This window comes from Triplophysa dalaica, chromosome 3 (genome assembly GCF_015846415.1).
Source record: "Triplophysa dalaica isolate WHDGS20190420 chromosome 3, ASM1584641v1, whole genome shotgun sequence".
In the NCBI taxonomy this organism is placed as follows: Eukaryota; Metazoa; Chordata; class Actinopteri; order Cypriniformes; family Nemacheilidae; genus Triplophysa; species Triplophysa dalaica.
In genome coordinates, this window is record NC_079544.1 from 5,670,081 (window position 1) to 5,691,837 (window position 21,757).

The following is a 21,757-nucleotide window of genomic DNA, read 5'->3' on the forward strand; positions in this document are numbered from 1 at the left end:
AGAAACTGCATGTGTTTCCTCCGCTTTAAAGTGGCGTTTTTAACACATGCTTCAGCCGTTAAAAGCGGATAACTGGTAGATATGGATGTCTTTCTGTTGAACTATTGTTTTCTTGCTAACTTTGTATTTCGCTGGCTTTGTCCTTGAGATATAAAATGAAAGGGATTTCAGCATCCAAAGATATTTGAAACACAGCGAGAGCAAACTTCTGCACAATTTCACAGCAGTGTGCTTCTGGTCTAAAGCTGAAAGTTAAAAAAGAGATTGCAGGGCTAAAGAGAAGTTGTTTCATATTCTTAAACTATCCCAACCAAAATCCTATAAAAAAATTCCAGACATTACATTGCATTGCTGTTACTAAACCTGGGTCCATGCCACCTTGGCAGAAACTTGTGTGCCCGGGCTCGAGGGCTCGATGCTTCCGGCTTTTACTCATTACCTATGGAGGTAGTGGTGTGAGATGGCCTTCCCCTCTGGTTGGCCCGGCTTCTGTGGTTTCACATGAAAGAGCTGGTTTGACTGCGGGCAATGGCAGCTGGGAACCCTAAACAAAAGAACCCTTTCTGTGTTCACTCACTGTCGCTCTCAGCTGGCTCTTTTATTTCCAGGGCTCTAGTCCGTTTGAAAGTCAAATCTGTTACGCGGGCAATGAGGAACGTGGAATCTGGTTGCCTGGGTTTAGAAGGACGGGAATGGGAAAATTCCCATGATCGCACTGGTGAGGCAGAGCGTTGAATGGAGCTGTCCAGAATGCACCTGACAGCCAGCATTGGTTTAGCCTTTTGTTTACAGCTAGTTAATCCTTCCTTACATTTCACAACATCACTGGAATCTTAAACCAGATTAAGTTATTTGTTGTTTGTGTTGTGTAACAGATTTGTATTCGATTGACTGTTCACCATGTTTATGACTTTGAGACGGATGTTGCATCCCAAATCACACTATCTATCGAAAATAATGTGCAAGATGAGAATTGATTTAGTTGATAAACAGATCGAAATGATAAATGACTTCTCAGTTAGGTTTGATCTCAATTTCTCGCACAATCTGTTGAGGCTAAAAAATCTGTTTGTGAAAGTTACCTTTCTTTTTTAATAAGTGCAAAAGCACAAAGCTGCCATGAGCTTGTTTTAAATATATCTCTGTTTTCTTTTATGTGTTAAAACGCCATCTGTTTTTAAGAAATTACTGCTTAGAACTCATCCACATTTTTACTGCACATCTCATCGAGCATGTTATTCATAGATCTCTCGTGGTGGGATTGGATTCGTCAATCTGTGGTCTTTGTGCAGATGGCTCATGCTATGAGAGCCTCTCATCTTCTAATTTTCATTACGGGAAGCCGTCTCTCTCTCTCATGATCATTAGCCAGGCCAACAGGATATCATCATTTACAGCCACCGCCATCTTTCCATTATTCCAGATGCCAGCGAGACACTCGTGCTTGATGATTGCCATTTATTGATCTCTAGTTCCAGTGTGGCTAAGAGGACCTGTGAGAGGACACTCAACAGGGCCAGAAAAACCTGTTTTTTGTGTACGCTGTACAAAAGATGTGGTGTGAGTAGAGTCTTATGGTTCAATAAGTAAATATAACGCCTTTTTGTTACAAAAATAGCACTGTTGGTAAGTGAGATGTGCTGAAATGATTGACAGGGGTACACTGAGGCTTTGCGGTGGCTTTTGGTGAGGCATGTAACGGAAATATTAAAGGCGGCTTTAAAGCACACCGAAGGGGGTGATCGGAAATGATAGAGGAAGCAAATTACGCTCTCTAGGAGAGTTTTGGAAAGCAGGTCAATATGGCCCTATATTCAGATGTTCTCCTATGCTCGGTTTCAAAACCGTGTAGGCTGCGTCGCTCACTGCCTGCTTCTTTTATAGTCAGACAGATGCTTAATATGGTACAATACACAAAGCACTACAATACACATAAAACAGAAAATGGCTAAAATATTGAAATAATTACAATTGTATTCTTTTATTAAGGATTCAATGACATTACAATCATATTAATACCTTTTTTCATATAATATAAACTACCGACCTAAGCTTTAGGGTCACTTACTGTACTTGTAAGCATCAATCAAGTACAAGAGGCTGTGCTTTATCCTGAATAAGTCACAGCAACACCCTTCAGTCATGACTTATTCAAGAAAAAATAGTAGCCGGGAGTACCTTATTTCTTTTATAAAACAGTTACCACACAATACAAATTTTAAAGCAAAAAAATATCTATCTATGCATGAAGTAAAGTCACTTGAAGCCTTCAATCTTCTTGAAAAAATAGTCCATGATCTACTGAGAACAGCAACAGAATGTTTTGTTTACGTTTCTTAGGGTGGTTGGAAAAGGGCTGTTCACATGATAACGATAACTATAACGATAACTATAAAAAATAATGTTTCAAAGCAGAATAGCGGGGTTCACACCATAGCTTTCACTTACAGATTTTTTTTTCAGCTGATGGACGATAAAACATACTGTCAGACAGTTTTGGGCAGATAACTTTTGACTATTGGAGATCGATTCGCAACGCAGGTTTTATGTCTGAATTAAAGACTGTAGTTGGAAAGCCGGGTGTTTACGACGGGATATTATACATTATGTAATGCTTAGTCTAAGCAGCTAGCAAAAAACATGCTTCAATGTTACATCCCAGACACGAGCGCACCTTCAACCTTCAGGGAGAGCTTCCAGCCTTTGCTACCATATTTTGGAGGAAAGACGTTTGGGAATGAAAACGAAAGCATCAGCAGTAAGTCATCTACATTCGTTTAAGTGACCGGGAACACAGCAGTGAGCAGAGTTAAAATAAACATAACCTTATCAGTATCGTCCACTGGTGTGGACGTACATATGTTATTTGGGTCCACACTTGAGACAATACTACCACGCTAGATGTTAGAGTTCATAGTGCGTAGTTTAAGTTCACAGTGTATAGTATGTTGTGGTGAGGAAGGCGGGACAGGAGCCGGGAGGCAGGGCCGGTGGCGTGAGTGAAAATAAATTTTTTTTATGAAAGTGTTTTAAATGGAAAAAAGAATCAAACAAACAATAATACGGAAGAAAAAGACTGGCAGCCACCTCACGGTCGACTGCCTGCCACAAAAACATAAATACAAACATAAATATATGTCCGGGCCCGGCCCTCTCTCGTCAGCAGTCCCATCATTCGTCCTCTTATGCTCCCAATTTCCACCGTGAGATATGCGTGGTATATCTCACGGTAGAGATATGCACATTCCTCACCACATATGTCATTTGAGACTTGACAGCGTAGATGCTGTTTTAAAACTTGTCAAAAACAAAGTATCACATAAGGCAGCATAACCTGTATCATAATCTTGCTTTTGATGCCTTAAAAGGCTGCCTATGTAAGCAGATCACTATTTCCAGACATTCCAAAGCGTCAAATGATCCAGAACGCCATTAGTCTTGATAAAATCAGCTTCATTGTCTGTTCTAATAGGATAACCTCCCTTTTTCAGCTTGTCATATTGCCCCTAACTGGTTATTTAACGTGAAGATTAGCATGCCGATATTTGAATGCTGCTATTTATAAGCACCTGGTCTTGACGCTGTGTCCCTGTCCCTGCATAGCAAGCATTCATCACTCTCAATGTTCCCTTGCGTCTGCTTTACTTCTGGCTGACTGACATCACTGCTGATAAGGTTGATCTATCAAAGGGCTCTAGTATCTGTCATTGAATTACCAAAATTTGTGAAAGCCAATCGGGTAGAGGAGAGTGTCCACGGATCAACCCATTCAGATCTGCCAATACCAACTGCAGACCGGAGTATGAAATCGTACCCTTTGTGAAAGGCTATCTGCTCACCTCTGTCCTCACCTTAGAAGTCGTGCTGCGCTAAACAACGTGCTATTGAGGAGAATGTAACCCTAGCCGGTACTGGACTGTGTCGATGTGCCACTGGCGACAGAGCCCATGAATTATTGAGTCCAAGGATGACTAAGAAATGCGTTTTGGTGCCCTTTTGAATCCTTATTGAATCTTGAGACTCTCAAATGTACAATGTTTTAAAAGACTGAGTTGATGTTCTTCACTGTTTTGGTAAACATCGAGAGTGATGGCAGACGTTTTGTAGATGCTTGCAATAGCAAGTTCACAATAAAGGGAAAAAGGTCCCGCCCTCCCATCAGAGCTCCTTCTAAAGCCACGCCTCCTCACGACAATTGTGTCATTCACCGGTAAAAATCGCTTTTATCGACTGATACAGATTATTGGCCAATATATCAATGCATCTCTAGTTTTAATAAAACTATAATGATGTCTACCAGTATGCGATGGATTTTATTGCTGGAGTGTCATCGGACAGATTAATTCTATTGGAAAAATGCAAAACACACTACTAAAAGAAAACGCTATAATGGTTTTAAATGGAAAAAAGTTTAGGTTCATAATGGTATTTTAATGAAAACCATTTCGGGGTTTTTGTTGTTTTCTTTCAGCAAGGCTGCAAAGTTCAAAATTCTACAACAGAAGATATATGCAGACCATTTTCCTTAAACTACAATGCATGGACACTTCAAGCTGTATGTCAAAAATGTTTATGAAAAACATGGCCTACGATAGCTTTAAACATGTCTTACTGGACAATAAATTGTAATTGTCATTAATAATATGCAACTGTATTTAAACCACAAAAAAACCCACCAAAGTCAATTTCTACTTGATTTTCGCCCAGTTTAAACGCTACGTCTTGCAGGAATCATAAGTGCACAAGTATGCCTTGTAGCATCTCCATTTTATATCCTTGTATGTATGTATGGGCACACATGAGCTGAGTTGGCACACAGGTTTAATTAAACGTCTGATATATACAGAACAGAATGTGTCTGTGAGCGCTGCCCTGTTCTCTGCATGGATGAAGTACGGGAAACAGCTGGTATGCTACAGGTATACCTGTGTTTGCTTTCTAAAGGCTGGCGGGCACAGGCAGTGGTCCGTTAATAACAGGTTGAACCTACCTTATGAGGTCTTGCCACATTTCATTCCAAACCTGTATATGACTTTCTTCTGCAGAACACAAAAAAATATATTTTGGAGAATGATTGTAACCAAACAACACTGACACCCATTGACTTCCATTGAATAGACACTGATACATTTCTCATAATATCTTCTTTTGCGTTCCATAGAAGAAAGAGTCATATACAGGTTTTGAACCACATGAGGGGGTGTCATGGTTCCACTACCATGTCATGTTTTATTCTTGTCTCAAGTGGAGCCATGGCATTGCCTGATTGTTTCATGTGGGAGAGAGACAGTTTTGGCACTTATTTGCCGCCATACTCTCTCTCTAGTCTGCGTCATTGTTCCCTACCCTCCTGTTCCCTAGTTTGTGTTAATTAGCTTTCCTTGATTGTTAACCCCTATCACCTGGTCCCTATTGATTATCCTTTGTCTGTTTCCCCTATAAAGAGTCCTCATGTTTCTTTGTCTCGTTGCTCGTGCATTACTTGTTTGATACTTGTTGTACATGTTGCGGTACGTTTATGCTGTACATGTCCCTGTCGTTGTACTTGTTCCTGTCGCTGTCTTGCCTGTCAAAGTAAGTGTAGTTTAGTCAGTGTAAGTGTGTTGTAATTCAAGTGTTTGTTTTATTAGTTTAGTTAGTCAGTGTCCTTGTTCCTTGTTTAAGTTTATATATACCATTCCTGTTTTCCCCCACGTGGGTTTTGTTTTGCCGGTTTTGTAGTGTCTTGTTATTTGTAATAAATATATCTGTTAACCCTTACCATCTATACCGTCTGTGTCTGCCTGCACTTGGGTTCTCACGCCATGTCTCAAAGTGAGAGTCATGACAGAATGCACGAGCCACAACAGAACCCAGTAGGCAGCATGGACGGTACGACGTTGTCCTTGCGGTCTCGCCAGGCCCACTTGATGCTTGGATTCCGCCAGGGGAATTATGGTGACCAGGAGTTCGCCAGGGCATTCTCGGCGGTGGCGGAGGTGACCGAGTTTGGTGAGGCGGAGTTGAAGACGATCTTCAACTGCTGCCTCACCCGGCGCCTCACACTGCCAGAGAAGAGGCTGCTGGCTCCTTTGGGGTTTGCGGACATGGTCAGGTACGTGGCCAACCGTAGCGATCCCGGGGGTGAGGTTCCACATGGGACTTTCACCCCACGGTCGAGCGCTGCGGAGGGTATCGTCCTGGCCGCCGCTGCCCTTGGGGAGTCAGTACCCTCTGGCTCGAGCTCCACGGTCGCCAGCCCTTCTGGTGGAGTCCAAGATGAGTGGGCGGCTAGAGACTCGAGGACGACGTCGCGGGAGTCCTCCTTCCCGGTACTCCCTCGGTTCCCCACTGGCCCGGCTGAGTCAGCCGTGGGCCAGACTGACCGTAGTGGGAGGAGAAGGCCACGTGGAGGACGTCCCAGGCCGAAATTGCTGTCCTGTCGCCCAGTTCAGCAACCGGCAACAGTTCCGGGTCCCCCGAGTCCTGTGGTCCCGAGTCCGGTGGTGTCAAACCCCAAATATTTTTTGGGGGGGCGCTGTGGGAAGGTGACGGTCCGTCCGGCACCGAGCCCGGCCCAGCAGCCGCCGGAGGTCGCTGCCCAGCCGCCGCCAGAGGTCGCTGCCCAGCCGCCGCCAGAGAGCGCTGCCCAGCCGCCGCCAGAGAGCGCTGTCCAGCCGCCGCCAGAGAGCGCTGCCCAGCCGCCGCCAGAGAGCGCTGCCCAGCCGCCGCCAGAGAGCGCTGCCCAGCCGCCGCCAGAGAGCGCTGCCCAGCCGCCGCCAGAGAGCGCTGCCCAGCCGCCGCCAGAGAGCGCTGCCCAGCCGCCGCCAGAGAGCGCTGCCCAGCCGCCGTCAGAGAGCGCTGCCCAGCCGCCGTCAGAGAGCGCTGCCCAGCCGCCGTCAGAGAGCGCTGCCCAGCCGCCGTCAGAGAGCGCTGCCCAGCCGCCGTCAGAGAGCGCTGCCCAGCCGCCGTCAGAGAGCGCTGCCCAGCCGCCGTCAGAGAGCGCTGCCCAGCCGCCGTCAGAGAGCGCTGCCCAGCCGCCGTCAGAGAGCGCTGCCCAGCCGCCGTCAGAGAGCGCTGCCCAGCCGCCGTCAGAGAGCGCTGCCCAGCCGCCGTCAGAGAGCGCTGCCCAGCCGCCGTCAGAGAGCGCTGCCCAGCCGCCGTCAGAGTCGGCTGCCCAGCCGCCGTCAGAGTCCGGCTGCCCAGCCGCCGTCAGAGTCGGCTGCCCAGCCGCCGTCAAGTCCGGCTGCCCAGCCGCCGTCAAGTCCGGCTGTCCAGCCGCCGTCAAGTCCGGCTGCCCAGCCGCCGTCAAGTCCGGCTGCCCAGCCGCCGTCAAGTCCGGCTGCCCAGCCAATCTTCCAACCCTGGTCCAGCCCGGCATTCCAGCCGTGGTCCAGCCCTACAGTCCTGCAGGGGACTAGGACAGTTCCCCCCAGGACTACTCCTGTCAAGCCTCCTGGGGCTCCGCGCCCTGGCGCGTCCCCAAGGGCTGGAACTTCCCCACCCAGCCCTCCCCCTTCTGGACTTCCCAAGTTCCCTCGTTTGCCCCCACCCCCCCTCCCTTGTTTGTTATTTTTATTATCCCATCCCAACCCATGCATAATTTTGTCTTCTATGCCCCTGATCATGTTCACCTTGTCTGTCTGGTTTTTGTCCTTGTCTAAGTCAGTCTTGTCTTGTTAGTGACCCCTTGATGAACACCTGGAGGTGTTCATTAAAGGGGGGGCTTATGTCATGGTTCCACTACCATGTCATGTTTTATTCTTGTCTCAAGTGGAGCCATGGCATTGCCTGATTGTTTCATGTGGGAGAGAGACAGTTTTGGCACTTATTTGCCGCCATACTCTCTCTCTAGTCTGCGTCATTGTTCCCTACCCTCCTGTTCCCTAGTTTGTGTTAATTAGCTTTCCTTGATTGTTAACCCCTATCACCTGGTCCCTATTGATTATCCTTTGTCTGTTTCCCCTATAAAGAGTCCTCATGTTTCTTTGTCTCGTTGCTCGTGCATTACTTGTTTGATACTTGTTGTACATGTTGCGGTACGTTTATGCTGTACATGTCCCTGTCGTTGTACTTGTTCCTGTCGCTGTCTTGCCTGTCAAAGTAAGTGTAGTTTAGTCAGTGTAAGTGTGTTGTAATTCAAGTGTTTGTTTTATTAGTTTAGTTAGTCAGTGTCCTTGTTCCTTGTTTAAGTTTATATATACCATTCCTGTTTTCCCCCACGTGGGTTTTGTTTTGCCGGTTTTGTAGTGTCTTGTTATTTGTAATAAATATATCTGTTAACCCTTACCATCTATACCGTCTGTGTCTGCCTGCACTTGGGTTCTCACGCCATGTCTCAAAGTGAGAGTCATGAGAGGGGGACTACAAAAATATATGTTTCATAGATTTGTCTCATGTATGATACAGTCTTCATCGGTTATTCCCTTAATCTGCTTCTCTAAATGTCTCCTTTTCGTGTCTTTTGTCAACTATTCGGTTCCAGTTCTGTTCTCCCACTCTCTCTCCCAATCGTCACTCCTCTGCTGCTTCAGCTCTGTGGCTCTCAGTGTGCAGTGTGATGTTCAGATACTCCTCCATCTGTTCATCTCTCTCTCTTCTGCTTCAGTGCTTCGCTTAAAGCCACGTGGCTCTACTGTGTAGTTCCCTGTATGGCCAGCACTCCATCACCACGGCTAGTGACATTGCAATACAATGACCCACAGTGTCCTAAAAACATTTTGCTGTGACTAATCACATTTTCGCTTCCTGTTGAGTTAATGGCACTTAAAGGAAAGCACGCTTGCGGCACAGATAGTGTCAGATTGAAATAGCATGAAACGTTTTTGATATGAAGTCTGAATGGCGACCGTGTTCATACGCAATTTAAAATTCTGCTTTGTTTACCGGAATTGTTATGGGAATTTAAGGAGGTGGAATGACATTTTATAACATTTAATATAATTATTCATAGGTTAAGTCTAAAGTTATGAGCTCAGTAATCATACAATACATTTGAATTATGAACACATACCACATGGGGTGTTTTTAGAAACATGAAATTGTTAATTTGTATCAATATTGACTCATATTGTAAATGACAACAATTGAAGTTTGTATTAAATGACATTCAAGAGTATATTAAATCTGAGAAAAACAAAAAATATTAAAATTTACAAAATGTGCCACTGCCGTTACAATGAATGGTGAGTAATGCAACGCTCAATATGGCCGCTCTAGGGAAGAAAGTCCCGCCTTCCAGCAAAACGAGCCAATAAGACAGAGAATTCTCTGGGGCGGGGCACTCGTGAGGATCTTGGCAGCCTGTTCACATGTGTAGTAGATGATACGACCTCGAAAAAGTTGATTTTTAGCGCAATTTAAGCTTATCAAACCAAAATTACAGTTAATGTCATGTTTAATTATTAATCGAAAATGTGCTGTTTCAGTTTTATTTTTGCCAGTGATTTTAGAAATATCTGCCTCCCCCATTCAAGTAGATTTACATTTATGCGTTTGGCAAACGCTTTTATCCAAAACGACTTACATTGCATTATCCTATACATTTAATAATCGAACCCACAACCTTGCGTTGTTAACACAATGTTAACACAATGCTCTTACCACTGAGCTACAGGAAAGCAGTGATGTGTTGCAAACATGGCAGCCGAGTTGCACAACTTCGGTAAACGGACTTTGGTAAAACGGTCTCGCTGCAGAACACATTCTCTCCTCTCAGATCACAGTCGAACATCCGGCTAAAAGCCCCGCTCTAAAGGTCAGATTCGGGTGGAGGCTTTTCTCACTGTCTGGATTTAAGCATCACAGCAGGTGTCAAGGCAAAGAGAAATAAATGGATGGAGCTTGTGTCTCAGGTTAAGTAGATTTACAGATACCACAAATCCCCTCCATGAACTAGACAAGCGTGTCCTTCGCTCTAACTATAACCCCACGAGTGAATGTTGTGGAGTAATGACTGTCATGCTTTAAATGCATTTGACAGAATTTGCTTCTCACCTTTTTCTACTGCACTGTTTTTTTCTCTTGGTTTCTCACTTTCTCCTGTTTTCCAGCTGCCCGTATTATGATTTGGAGTGATGTTGCGTAACTTTGTTGGCTGTTGGCCTGGGAGTCTGTGCAAGTGCTCTGCAGGGGTCAGGAGAAAGTGGCATTGAGAGAGAATTAGTGCAAGAGAGCCAATAAGCGAGTGTGTGCCCGGGAGATTCACGTATAAACCCGTATGTGCTTTGAGTGGCAGCACCTACAATAAAGTACAGTATGTTACACCTTTACTGGCCTCCATCCCCTCGGTGGCCTTGCTGATATAATATAATGACATGTTTTTAGTCTAGTTCAGCAGGACTTTTAACTTTTTTTTAATGGCTTATGTGATGGGTTAATAAAGGTTCTGCCCAGGCTATGAAACTGCAGAGAAGCATCACTGCTGCAAAGGGGAAAGTGAATTTTAAGATTTATAGTAAAGATTACCAATAGTATATATTTTTGGGGATTGTGGGTTGATTTACACAAATGAATAGTGCAAAACAACAGTACTTATTTGAGGTAAGAGTGTAAATTGGGTCTGTTTTTATTCCATGGCACATTGAGGGGCTGGTAAATCTAAAATGACATGAAATCTGATGTATATCAGTAAAGCAGAAAATACATGTGTGCTCAAGGATCTCATTTATGTGCCGCTAAGCTTCTTAAATAAAAGCCTGAATATATAATAAGGATTGAATCTGACAAAAATTATACTAGTTTGGAAGAAGCCGCCCGGGATCTTGCTGTCCTTCTGAAACCTTGGATGTGCATATTCAAAGTTTTCAGGAAATGGTAAAAAAAGGTATTTTTTATGATAATACTCACGCATGCCTATAAAAGTTGTAAAGGGCTTGGCATAGTTCAGACGAATTGCGCTTTCGTTCTGCGTTTTGGAGTTAATCCAATGTATTCGAACAATCCATCACCCCTTTGTTTCTGTAGGTGGGGTTTACATGGCGAGAGGGATCGTAGAGGTGTGTGGGTATCATCTCTGCAACGCGACATTCAAAAGCATTAATGCTGCTCAAATGTTTTTTTTTTAAGTAGACCTTATCTCAGCTTAATAAAATGATGCGTTTTTTCCCACTGACCGGGTGGCGCTACATAACATACCCACCTATTACATAATGGCCATGGAACGATGGTGGCTCGAGGGTTTTTACCGGCCAACAAAAACTTTCCTGGAGAGTTCAGTTTTGTTTGCTGCGGCGGCGAACTAGTGAAACGAATTGTCGCTTGGACCAGATTTTGTTCAAATCGATTTCGATTTCGAATGTCGTATGCTGAAGAAATTTTTTATATATAAAATCAGCTCCAGTAAAGCTGTATATACGTCAAAGATGTTATGTCAGAAGCTCTTCTGAATGGCCTCAGTCATCTCCGCAGTGTGGGAAGGGAACACAGTGTATGGGAGAATCCAGACACTATGGCAGGTGTTCATCATTTTGCCGCTTTTCACGCAGCCACTTGACTCGCCCTTAATGGTATAACGGAGCTAATTAGAAGTAGCAGAATCCAATGAGCCTTTGTGGAAATCACTTCAAAGGGACCTTTGGCGAGAAAGGGCGACGGCACACAGTGAGGCCACACACTGGATTTATTGAAAGAAGAAGGAGAGGGCTTGTAATTAGCTCGCTTGCTGCTGCGTCTTATAAAAAGAGGACACAACAACCATTTTTCCTCCGTTCTGTCTCTCCTTGTACGTGAAGAATGGCTTATTTCAGCTTACTTATGGAAACAAACAGAGCTCAGACAAGTAAAAAGAAAACATACACTTACATACAGGTATTTTCCTTATAAACGAAATTATCGTGGTATGGGAATGAGTTAGGGAGGAAAATGCACTGGTTTTGCTATCTGAATGTCCTTTATAGAGAAGTATCTTTATCTCGGGGCAGCATGATGTTTCAATTACATCACAAACAGCTCTCTGTGTTCTTACCCTGCTTTTCGGCTGCTGTTCGTGGTAATGATGTGTTTGACATGGAGAAGAGGACAGGTGCAGCAATAGGCCCTGCACACAATCAGCTATAAATGTATTTTGAACCAACCCGTCCTCCGCTTCCCAAAATGAACTGCGAACGCAGACACGAGATGTCTGCACGAAGCTGCTCATCACCTCTGAAGTAAAATGATAAGTAATATCTGATAATAACTGAGATGTTGCTCCTGTTATTGTCAGAGCGGTTTCTGTTAGGTTTTAGATCTTTCATGTGTCAATTTTTGAAGTGTGATTAAACCATATGTGCTTTATATAATACATTGATGTGATAAGTTATATCCAACATTATTGTTTACTACCAGTATTTTGTTGTCATGACACAGTAATTGGTTATAGACAGTTTCATCGGACGCGAGCATGCCTGAACCCCAGTTAACTTCAAGTTTGTGTTTGGTTAGTGTCTAAATATAGAACTATTTATATTTCATTTAATTTTTGTAAATATCAATTTATGATTATTTAGTTGTATGTTAATTTTATTTAATAAACAATTTGCTGAATGAGTCCTGTAGTTTGGTCGCATGTAAACTGTTAACTGTCATCCGTTCCGTATAAGGGGAAACCTAAGTTTGCGTCAATATTGTGCATGTAATTTCTAATCGAATCATACAACTATATATCATTGGAAAGGTCTAAAACTCTAGAATGCAGATTTCTTTGTTTTTTTTAAATAGTTTATGTAGGGATAGTAATTGATTCTTTTTTATAAAGAGTGTGCTTAGATTTTTTGTTATCCTTTTGCGACTCATATTTTTTTAATGTATTTTTTATCAAAGAAAAACATAAACTTTTTTATTTTATTTTTTATAAACCTAACAACATACGTTTAAAAAAAAAACTGTATAGTACATTGACATCTAACGGTTGAGCTTGGTATCGCATTTGGCAGACGTTTTTATCCAAAAAGACTTACATTGCATTATTCTATACATTTATACTTAGGTATCTGCAATCCCCTGGGCTCGAACCCACAACCTTGTTACAACAATGCTCTTACCTCTTGAGCTAAAGTAAACCCCATTTCTTATCAGAAATAATCTACAGGCACTCTATTGTTTGCGAATGTGTACCGGAAGTTAAGGTCACAAAAGTGCGCATGCGCAGTAATGTTTATTTATGTTGTCATTTCTAAACCGGCTATACACATAGGGTGTATTTATTTGTATTATCTATTAAATAATGATCTGTCAATTTAATCACACTTTTTTTTTAATTATGCATGCAATGAACTATAATTATATATCTGCCTAACCAAAATATATGAGTGCCCCAATCAAGCCAGCCCAGAACCAGGCCTGGTTAAAAATCTATTTTATCTCACTGACAGTTTATTGTTTATATCATCTGGCTGTACATTAGGAACAGTTTAAGGATTTTTGCAGGGCAGGAACGTTTTCATAGTTCCCGAACTATTTGGGAGAAAAACTTGCTTTTTGTCATGTTCACACTGTAGGAGGTAGGAATGACTTTTGGAAGGACTAAAGGGACTTTGGAGTAGGATCTAAACAAGCACAAGACCAACTAGCAGTGATGCTAATGTGCGTTGACTGGCTTGAAGGCATGTCACAAAACAGTATTAAAAGTTAAAGCTAATGTTAGTGACATCAACCTGTTGTCTTTGTGTTCTTTTCTCTGCTTCTGTGTTATGTGGCAGTGCAGACTGTCATGGGAGATTTCATCTCTTAGTCCTCATTTTCCTCTTTCAGTCACAATTTTTATCTCCACAGCCCTGATCGCTGCGTCCTTTTGTCAGGTTTTAGACAAAAAGCTACCTAAAAATCGCCACAGAAAACATGATGCTAGTGTGTGGTGTCTTGCTAGGTGTCCAGAAGTGTTGTGTTGTGTTATTGCAAAGTCTTATACAAAGTGTGTGTGTGCACATATAATCAAGCCTCACTCTCATCTATTGATTGGTTGTCTCAACCTAACTTCTCTCGATCAATGAAAGCTAAGAAAGACTTGATGAAATGATGTCGCGCTCCCTCTGCTGGCCAGACAGCTGCTGATGTGTATATTATTTCTGTAGTCAACACGACAACACTACTAACAATTCTGTTTAAAGTTAGTGGTGTTAAAACAATCTCATAAGGTCTCATTGACCCTCTCTTTGCTCCGCAGTGGGTCGTCTTCTCATCGAATTCAGCTCTCAGATAACCCTGGAGCGGGTCCAGAGAGAAAACCCTAACGTGACAGAAGGAGGGAAATACACTCCTCCGGACTGCCGTCCTAAACAGAAAGTGGCCATCATCATCCCATTTCGGCACAGAGACAACCACCTGAAGTACTGGCTTCACTACCTGCACCCAATTCTGCGCAGACAGAAGATCGAATACGGCATCTTTATCATCAACCAGGTTAGTACGTTTGTTTGTAAACGCTGGCTGTATGATGCATATGTACCACAACGTGAAGAAGACTTGTGCAGTTGGGGATAGAATCAAACAAGCAATCGAACAACCTCGGGTGAAAAAGCTGGAAGCTTTGGTCCTTACCCACCTAAGTGTCTTCCATCAGACTGTTTGTGTAGTGCGAACCTGGAGGGGTTGCAGAGACGTTCAAGGCTGTGAGAAATCATTAGACCGCTTGGCAGATGTATTCTGCTCCGGCCTGTTGTTTGAGTTAATGTGTTCAATCAAAAGTTTGCATTTATTGGTCTTCAAAGTTTGCAGAGTAATGATGTGAGTCGGAAAGCAGTGAGCATTTATCTGTAGAGTAACAAGCCAGGCCAAAGATCTTGTAATTGATGGAACAGGAGCCGGAATTTGGACTAAGGTTGTATTTCACATCACTAAATGCCGGATAAATATGTGACAAATTGAATTGCACGTTGCTGAATTGCAGCTGAACGGATGGGTATAATTTACTCGTTTTTTCACTGCAGTCTTCAATAAAAGGGCTGTTTAAAAATGCAAGGCAAATTGAATCTCACACAACTTCACAGCTGTACATCACAGATGACTCTAAACTGAATCATTTTCTCCAAACATTGTAGACTAACTCCAACTTTAATTGTTTTTCTGAGAAGTACTGACCAGGTTCTATATTACACAGATGAAAATATGCACACATATTATGCGTTTTAATTGTTTTCACAATACATATCGGAATAAATACTCTAGCAGGCCCATGTTTTATTATATGTGCATATCAAATAGTATTTACTTTTACTGTGTCAAGGGGAAATTATCGTTTTTTGTGACATTCCTTTAAATGAACTAAAAATATTTCTTCCAAATTTCAAATAGTTTTTTTTTGCATTTGCATTTATTTGCAGAAAATTAAAACTGGAGAAACAGGTTAACAGAAAAGATGTTCTGTTCCTATTCACTTTTAAGCAGTACAACATAAATATTTGTGTATATTTATGCATATAGGAAAAGTTCAATACTTATTTTTTATGTGATAACCTGGATTTTTATCACACTTTTCATGTGTGTTTTCATGCTTTCAGTCTTTCACGTTGGTGTTAGAAGACGTTGTCACTCCTGTGGTTTGATTTTGTTGAAATTAAACAAACACCGGACTGAAATGGCCACAATATATAGAGAAATGCGAATTTTCGCCGATTGATGTACACGTGATATGTTTATTACATTAAATGAAATGCTTTGTTATTAAATAATGATGAAATTGTAGAGAAAATGCTTAAGTTTCAATCCTTTGAAGTCTATAAGCTCCAGCGATACAGAGAGATAATGATGAAATGAACGTCTTTGAAGCCCGTCACAGACCAGTCCAAGTCAATTCTTCAAAGGTGAATTAAATAACATATGCTGAAAATTACGATATGTTTGACGGTCAGTTTTGTTTGCTCAGGCAGTGCTGTCAGAGAGATGGCCTCATTTAAAATGTGCAGCTTGTTATTTGCACCGTCAGTTGTGAGCAGTGTGAGACGCACCATCTGCACCCTCACACACATCTGTGACATTATGCACATGGCTTTTTCATTACCCTGCTAGTTAACAGGAAATGTCCTCACTCAGCTGACTCCTACATAAACAGAATGAACTGAAGGACAATGTTTCACTTCATTACATTTTTTATTTATTTTAGAACAAAGCTGTTAGCTGCAAAAGTCAAATGAACTGCATGTTGATTAAAAAACAGATTGTATACTGTATCGCAGTTAAAGGGACAGTTCACCCAAAAATACAAATTCTGTCATCATTTACTCAACCGCGAGTTATGCCAAATGCCAAATCTGTATACATTTATTTTTTCTGATAAACACAAATATATGTACTTGGAAGAATGCTTTTAACCAAACAGTTCTTGGCCACCATTGACCATAGTAGGAAAAATAACAATGGTGGTCAAAGGTTCCCCAGAACGGTTTGTTTTTAAATGCCTACAATCTTCAAAATATCTTCTTTAGTGTTCAATAGAAACAAATAAATTCATAAAGCAATTTTTCCTATGATGTTAGTTATGGTTACTACAAGCATTGGTGGATGGTTACAAGGGTCATTCTAGAATTGGGGGTACATTTTGAGTCTCCTAGATAAACCTTTTATTATTTTTCCAAAAAAAAAAAAATATTGAAACAGTTTTGAATAATTACACAAATTATATCAAGCTATCACTAAAAAATAATGTTAATATACGTATTTAGGAACATTTTCTCTAGAAAATATAAAATTAAAGACGCCCTCTATACCTATTTTTGACTGTCTATGCCTCCTGAATCATACATTCAGCTTCAATTATCATTAAATAATTACGTCTAATTTTAATATTTTTTGTGTGTTTACTCTACTAATTTATGTAAACAGTTGCATTAAACATCTATTTTCTGTATTATTTGTAATTTCAGTAATTCAAAATATATTTTGTGTCTGTCCCCACGTTCTGGTCAACTCTGTTAACTCTGTTATAAAAAGGCATAAAAATCTTTAAAGCACTGATGGAAAAAGCATGTGACTTAATGCAAGTGATGTCACTTCCTCTGGCAGGAAAATCTGGAAGGTACTAAGGTGTTATTATTACTCTCTCATTAATTAGATGAATTATATGTCAAATCTGTTATTGTGATATTTCAGTGAATCTCTCATTCACTTAAAACAATTTAAATGATGAAAATACATACATTTCAGTTTTAGACATGACATGTGGTATCTGGTTTGAGGTTAGCATCTTAAGGTAAAGCACAAAATGGCGGAAAATGTCAACTCTGTTATTTTCAATTGTATATATTTGACCAAGTATGTCTATAACAAAGCTGACAGATTTTTCTGTTCGTACTTTGATTTTCAGAATCATTTAAAATATCTTACAAGTTTAAGATATTGAAAATATTGAAAATGTTAAATTTGAAGTGTGTTCTAAGAAAATAAAAAAGTTTAACATAAAAAGAAAATCCTATTTTTTTTTTATTTTTCTATATGAAATGCACCTGCGATTCTAGAATGACCCACGCGCATTCTTCCAAATATCTTTGTGTTCATCAGAACAAAGACATTTATACAGATTGATGAGTAAATGAAGACAGAATTTTCATTTTTGGATGAACTGTACCTTTGTTAAAAGTTAAAAATGCAACCTTATAAAAATCTTTTTATTAAACTGACCAGGCACTGCATTTAATGACATCATCCCTTTCATCCCACATTATTAAAGAATTGCCTGTTCAAGTCTATAAAAGCTTTTTTCTTTTGTGCTTTTGCCGGTGCTTCTGAGATTCTGTACAATCTCATTAGATGTAGTGAAAGATAATGGCCGGTAGCTTGAAAGTGGCCATTTTGACTGGAGTTTCCAAGCTTCTAACATTTGGCTGTCCGAAGGCCATTTTCATAAGTCTGTTCGAAAGATCCTTATTTAAACTTATTTAAGGAACGGTAACTGATAAGTGTCCCTTACAAGGCCGATACATCTCTGACCGCTGCTTGCCTCTAAACTCAAATGGTTGTATCTGATCCTGTTAATGCACAGGACAGATACAGTTCAGCCGTGAGAGTCAGCCAGGTCTCCTTTAAAAGGATTACACGCACACTGGCCACATCACGTCATTCTTTATCAGCATCAACGCAAGGAAAAGAAAAACACAATGCATAACGTTAACACAATACAACCTGACAGGTGCTGAAAAAATAAAAGCGTCAAAGGGATGTCAATGAGGACTTTCTCACGATTTCTCCCTCTCTGGATGTTTCTCTCGATTTCTGCCGAACGACAGTAGGGAGCACTTCGTGCATCATGCTCACTAAAGTGTTAAATGAATTTAAGTGAGGCCATTTTACCCAGGGCTGGGAGGAGACGTGCTTTTTCCTCAGATCTTTGGGCTGCTGGATAAATGCGACTGTGCCTCGGGTGTTCAGACTGTTATTTTGAAGGGCGTGTTTAACGGGGGAGACAGGTGCCATTTCCAGATGTTATAGATGTATGCAAGCTTAGCAGGTTTAACACAAGAGAGATCTGCTTCTCCTATAAAATGAGGTTTCCCCTGCTGGAAAGGTGGTAGACAATCTTGGAGAAGCAAGAAACCAGTACTAAAAGCCGGTCCAACTAGCTATGCATGGGACATCAAGCTTTCGTTTTTTGGAATTGATTGAGTCCACTTGGTGACGTATTGCACATGTGTCGAACTCGCCCATCCATGCATATCTGCAATTTAGTCTGCTCAAGACGGACGCATAACTCGGAAAGTTAACTATACCCGGGCATTAACAGTTGTTGGCATTTATTTGTATATGAATGCAAATGTAGAATTTTTTTAATTTGTTGAATCAATGTGAATCATCCTCAAGTCAGATAAAGTTTGGATGGTTGTTCCTTTAGCAACGTCCAGACGTTTTTCTATCCCACACTGCTCTCAGTTGTGAACTAAGCTCAGTTGAGGTTAGCGAACACACTTTTTATCTGTTTTCCCACAGTATCCCCCTCAAGTAAAGCATAATTTGTTATTCAATCTCAAAATCGTCTCCCGAATGTAATAAACGCTCTTGTCTGCTTCTTTCTTTCTCAACCTTCAGACATCCTCAAACTCTATTTCACAACACAATGGGAGCCTCCAGTCGCTTCCTTTTTCTTCTCAAACGGTTTGTATTTATGTCTGGTTATGATAGCATTGTGCAATTTGTGCAGGATAGAAAGAGTACTGTGGCTTCCAGGGACAGAGGCCAATGTTTTCTTTCCTCCCATCATGCACATCTTGTTCATTGGTAGACTTCCCAGATGCATGGAATAATAGACAAGTTAAGATATGGAACTGTAAACCTTTACTCGCTAATTCGGCAAGCGTTCCCTCGGCGCGTGGTATGTAAAGTATTCCGAGGTGTGTTAGCATATCACATTTTGTTGTTTTGTTCAAGATGACCATGAACCAATTACACTCAGCTCGATTTTACCTTGTGTGATAATGTTCCACCTACCTAGAGAGAGAATTTCAAGTGTGTAATAATCAACATATTATGGTAATCATTTCTTCATAATGTATGAGGTCAAGCAGTGAAATATAGCTTAATACTGCAGGATGAGTGGCTGGCTCTTCCGCTGAGAATTTATATGGCAAACCCTGAATGTAAAAACAGGAATGCAGGATTATTTTTGCATGATGTACCAGTAAAAGAAACACATCAAATAAAAAGCGTGATGTGACAGTAATGAAAACACAAAAGCACATTTAAAGGTCCAGTTTGTGAACTGGAGAGGCATCTAGTGGTGAGGTTGTGAATTGCAACCAACAGCTCACTCTACCACTCCCCCTCACTTTCGAAGCACTACGGTGGCTCTCACAGGAAAAAAGGGTGTCGCGTTTTGGCTTCTTTGCTTAAGGAGATATAAATAGCTCATTCTAAGGTAATTAAAACATAACGCTTCATTGTGTAAGGTCTTTATACACCTCTGAAGACAAAGTTATGAATATTATATTGCATTTCTGTCAATAAATCCTCGCTGATATGACACATTGCACCTTTCGCGGCCCATCACATAGACATGCTTTTCATGTTTTCGGGTACACAAACTGTACAGACTCGCCGGCTGCCCCCCGAAACGGGACTCCCACCTGGGCAGCGCTCTCGGATGGCTGGGCAGCGTCCTCTTTCGGCTAGGTAGCTCGGTCGGGCAGCTGGGCAAAACTCTCTGGCAGCTGGGCAGCGCTCTCGGTCGGCTGTGCAGCACTTTCTGCCGGCTGGGATCATCCCTCCACTCGGTGCCGTTGATCTCTCTCTTGCTCTCTCCTCTTCGTTGTCCTCACGCTCTCCGCATTGGACGCGGAAAAGAGAGCGTGACCGTCCTTTGATGGACCCGGGAAACACGGAAGTACACGAATGAATAACGAGTCGGTCTCTCAGTGCCCACATTCTCCACCAGTTGTGACGGGGTAAGAGACACGACACACACAAAATGGCGCTGCATACAACCCCAGTGGGGAATTTACTAGACAACTTTAAATAACGTGTCCAAAAGGTTATACCCGGGGTGCTCGCGTGGTATAATCCGCCAGTCCGTGCTCGTGTAGTTGTATCTCCTCCATTTCTCCCTCACTGTCCCCTCACTTTCTCTCGCTGGGGGTCAATAAGGCACAGCGGTTGGTGCGACCAGACGCGGGACCCAGAGTGCTGGGAGCACACGGCTTTAATGCCGTTTCCCAGGCGACGCTGATCCCGGATCTGCGCCTCGCCACACTACCCAGGAACTAACATACCAAAAGCCAATATTTTGGAATCAGTTTCATGTGTGATAGCAAAAATGTTCTCGTTCATGTTCCTCAGTTATGCAGTTAAGGTGACACAGTCCGCTGAGGGCAGTTAAGAATGCAGGATTTGGCCTGATACACAATGTACAGCTGTCACTGTTGACTTTTAGATGCTGTGTCATCACACTGACCTATAAGCATGTAATTTCCTGCTCTGATAACCTCTTCTTTTACTTAACCTGTTTGTCTATTTCTCACACGAGGATAAATAAGACACGAGAGGGAAAAGCAGACCTTTTTTATTTTTTGTAAGCTGTTGTCAAGGGGGGAGTCGAGCTCGGGCAGATTGTATGTTCAAGCCATTGTTGAGCCAACAGGGAATCAACCAAACATGTGGTTGCATGTCACTGTGTGTGCAACAGCACGCATCCTCTCTGTTGTGTTGTGTCATTTATTAAAGAGAAATCTTAAATGTTCCAGTAAACTAGAGGGTGAATCGAGGGGGAGAAGATTGTGTTCTTTTGACATAGACGTGTTGTGTGTGTCTAATGTTAGTGTGTGATTGGTATCCTGTTCCCATGGACACTGCATTGTCAACTAGTGTTGTCATCTGTGAGATACAGGGAATGGTTCCAGTGCTTGTAATGTTTTTGGAAGTGGGGTTGTCATGCTTTACCAATACTAAAGAAAATATATATATACCACAGCTTAAAAATTTACGTGATTGAACAATTGTCTTTTAACTATGTTATTTAAAAGTGTGAATACATCTATGCATATCCTTTAATTGATCAAATAGTATAAAGTATTAATGTAAAATATAACGTTAAAATTCAAAATTAAACATCTGAAATCAGCCACAATTCAATATAAAAGCAGTTACTCGCTACGTCTCTGGTTCAACTATTGAAGATTATGGAAAGCCAAATGGGTCCTAATTCACATGAATACTTATGTCGTACTAATCTCCACCAGACAGATAATGTGTGTGCCGACATGTCTTTAGTTAACAACATACACCACTAAAAGGTGTAGTTCACGATCACAATACATTTTCTTGATCATTTACTAACCCCCATGTCATCCTAATATGGTTATGTATTTGTTTCTTTAGTCGA

General features: G+C 41.7%; 1 protein-coding gene across 1 annotated transcript in view; it reads left to right on the forward strand.

Annotated features, from left to right (window-relative positions):
• Positions 1-21,757, forward strand: part of b4galt2 (UDP-Gal:betaGlcNAc beta 1,4- galactosyltransferase, polypeptide 2) — a 110,805-nt gene that overhangs the window by 35,318 nt on the left and 53,730 nt on the right. Inside the window, exon 4 of the mRNA XM_056743597.1 lies at positions 14,123-14,358. Coding sequence (XP_056599575.1) covers positions 14,123-14,358 — 236 coding nt within the window. The remainder of the gene's footprint in view (positions 1-14,122; positions 14,359-21,757) is intronic.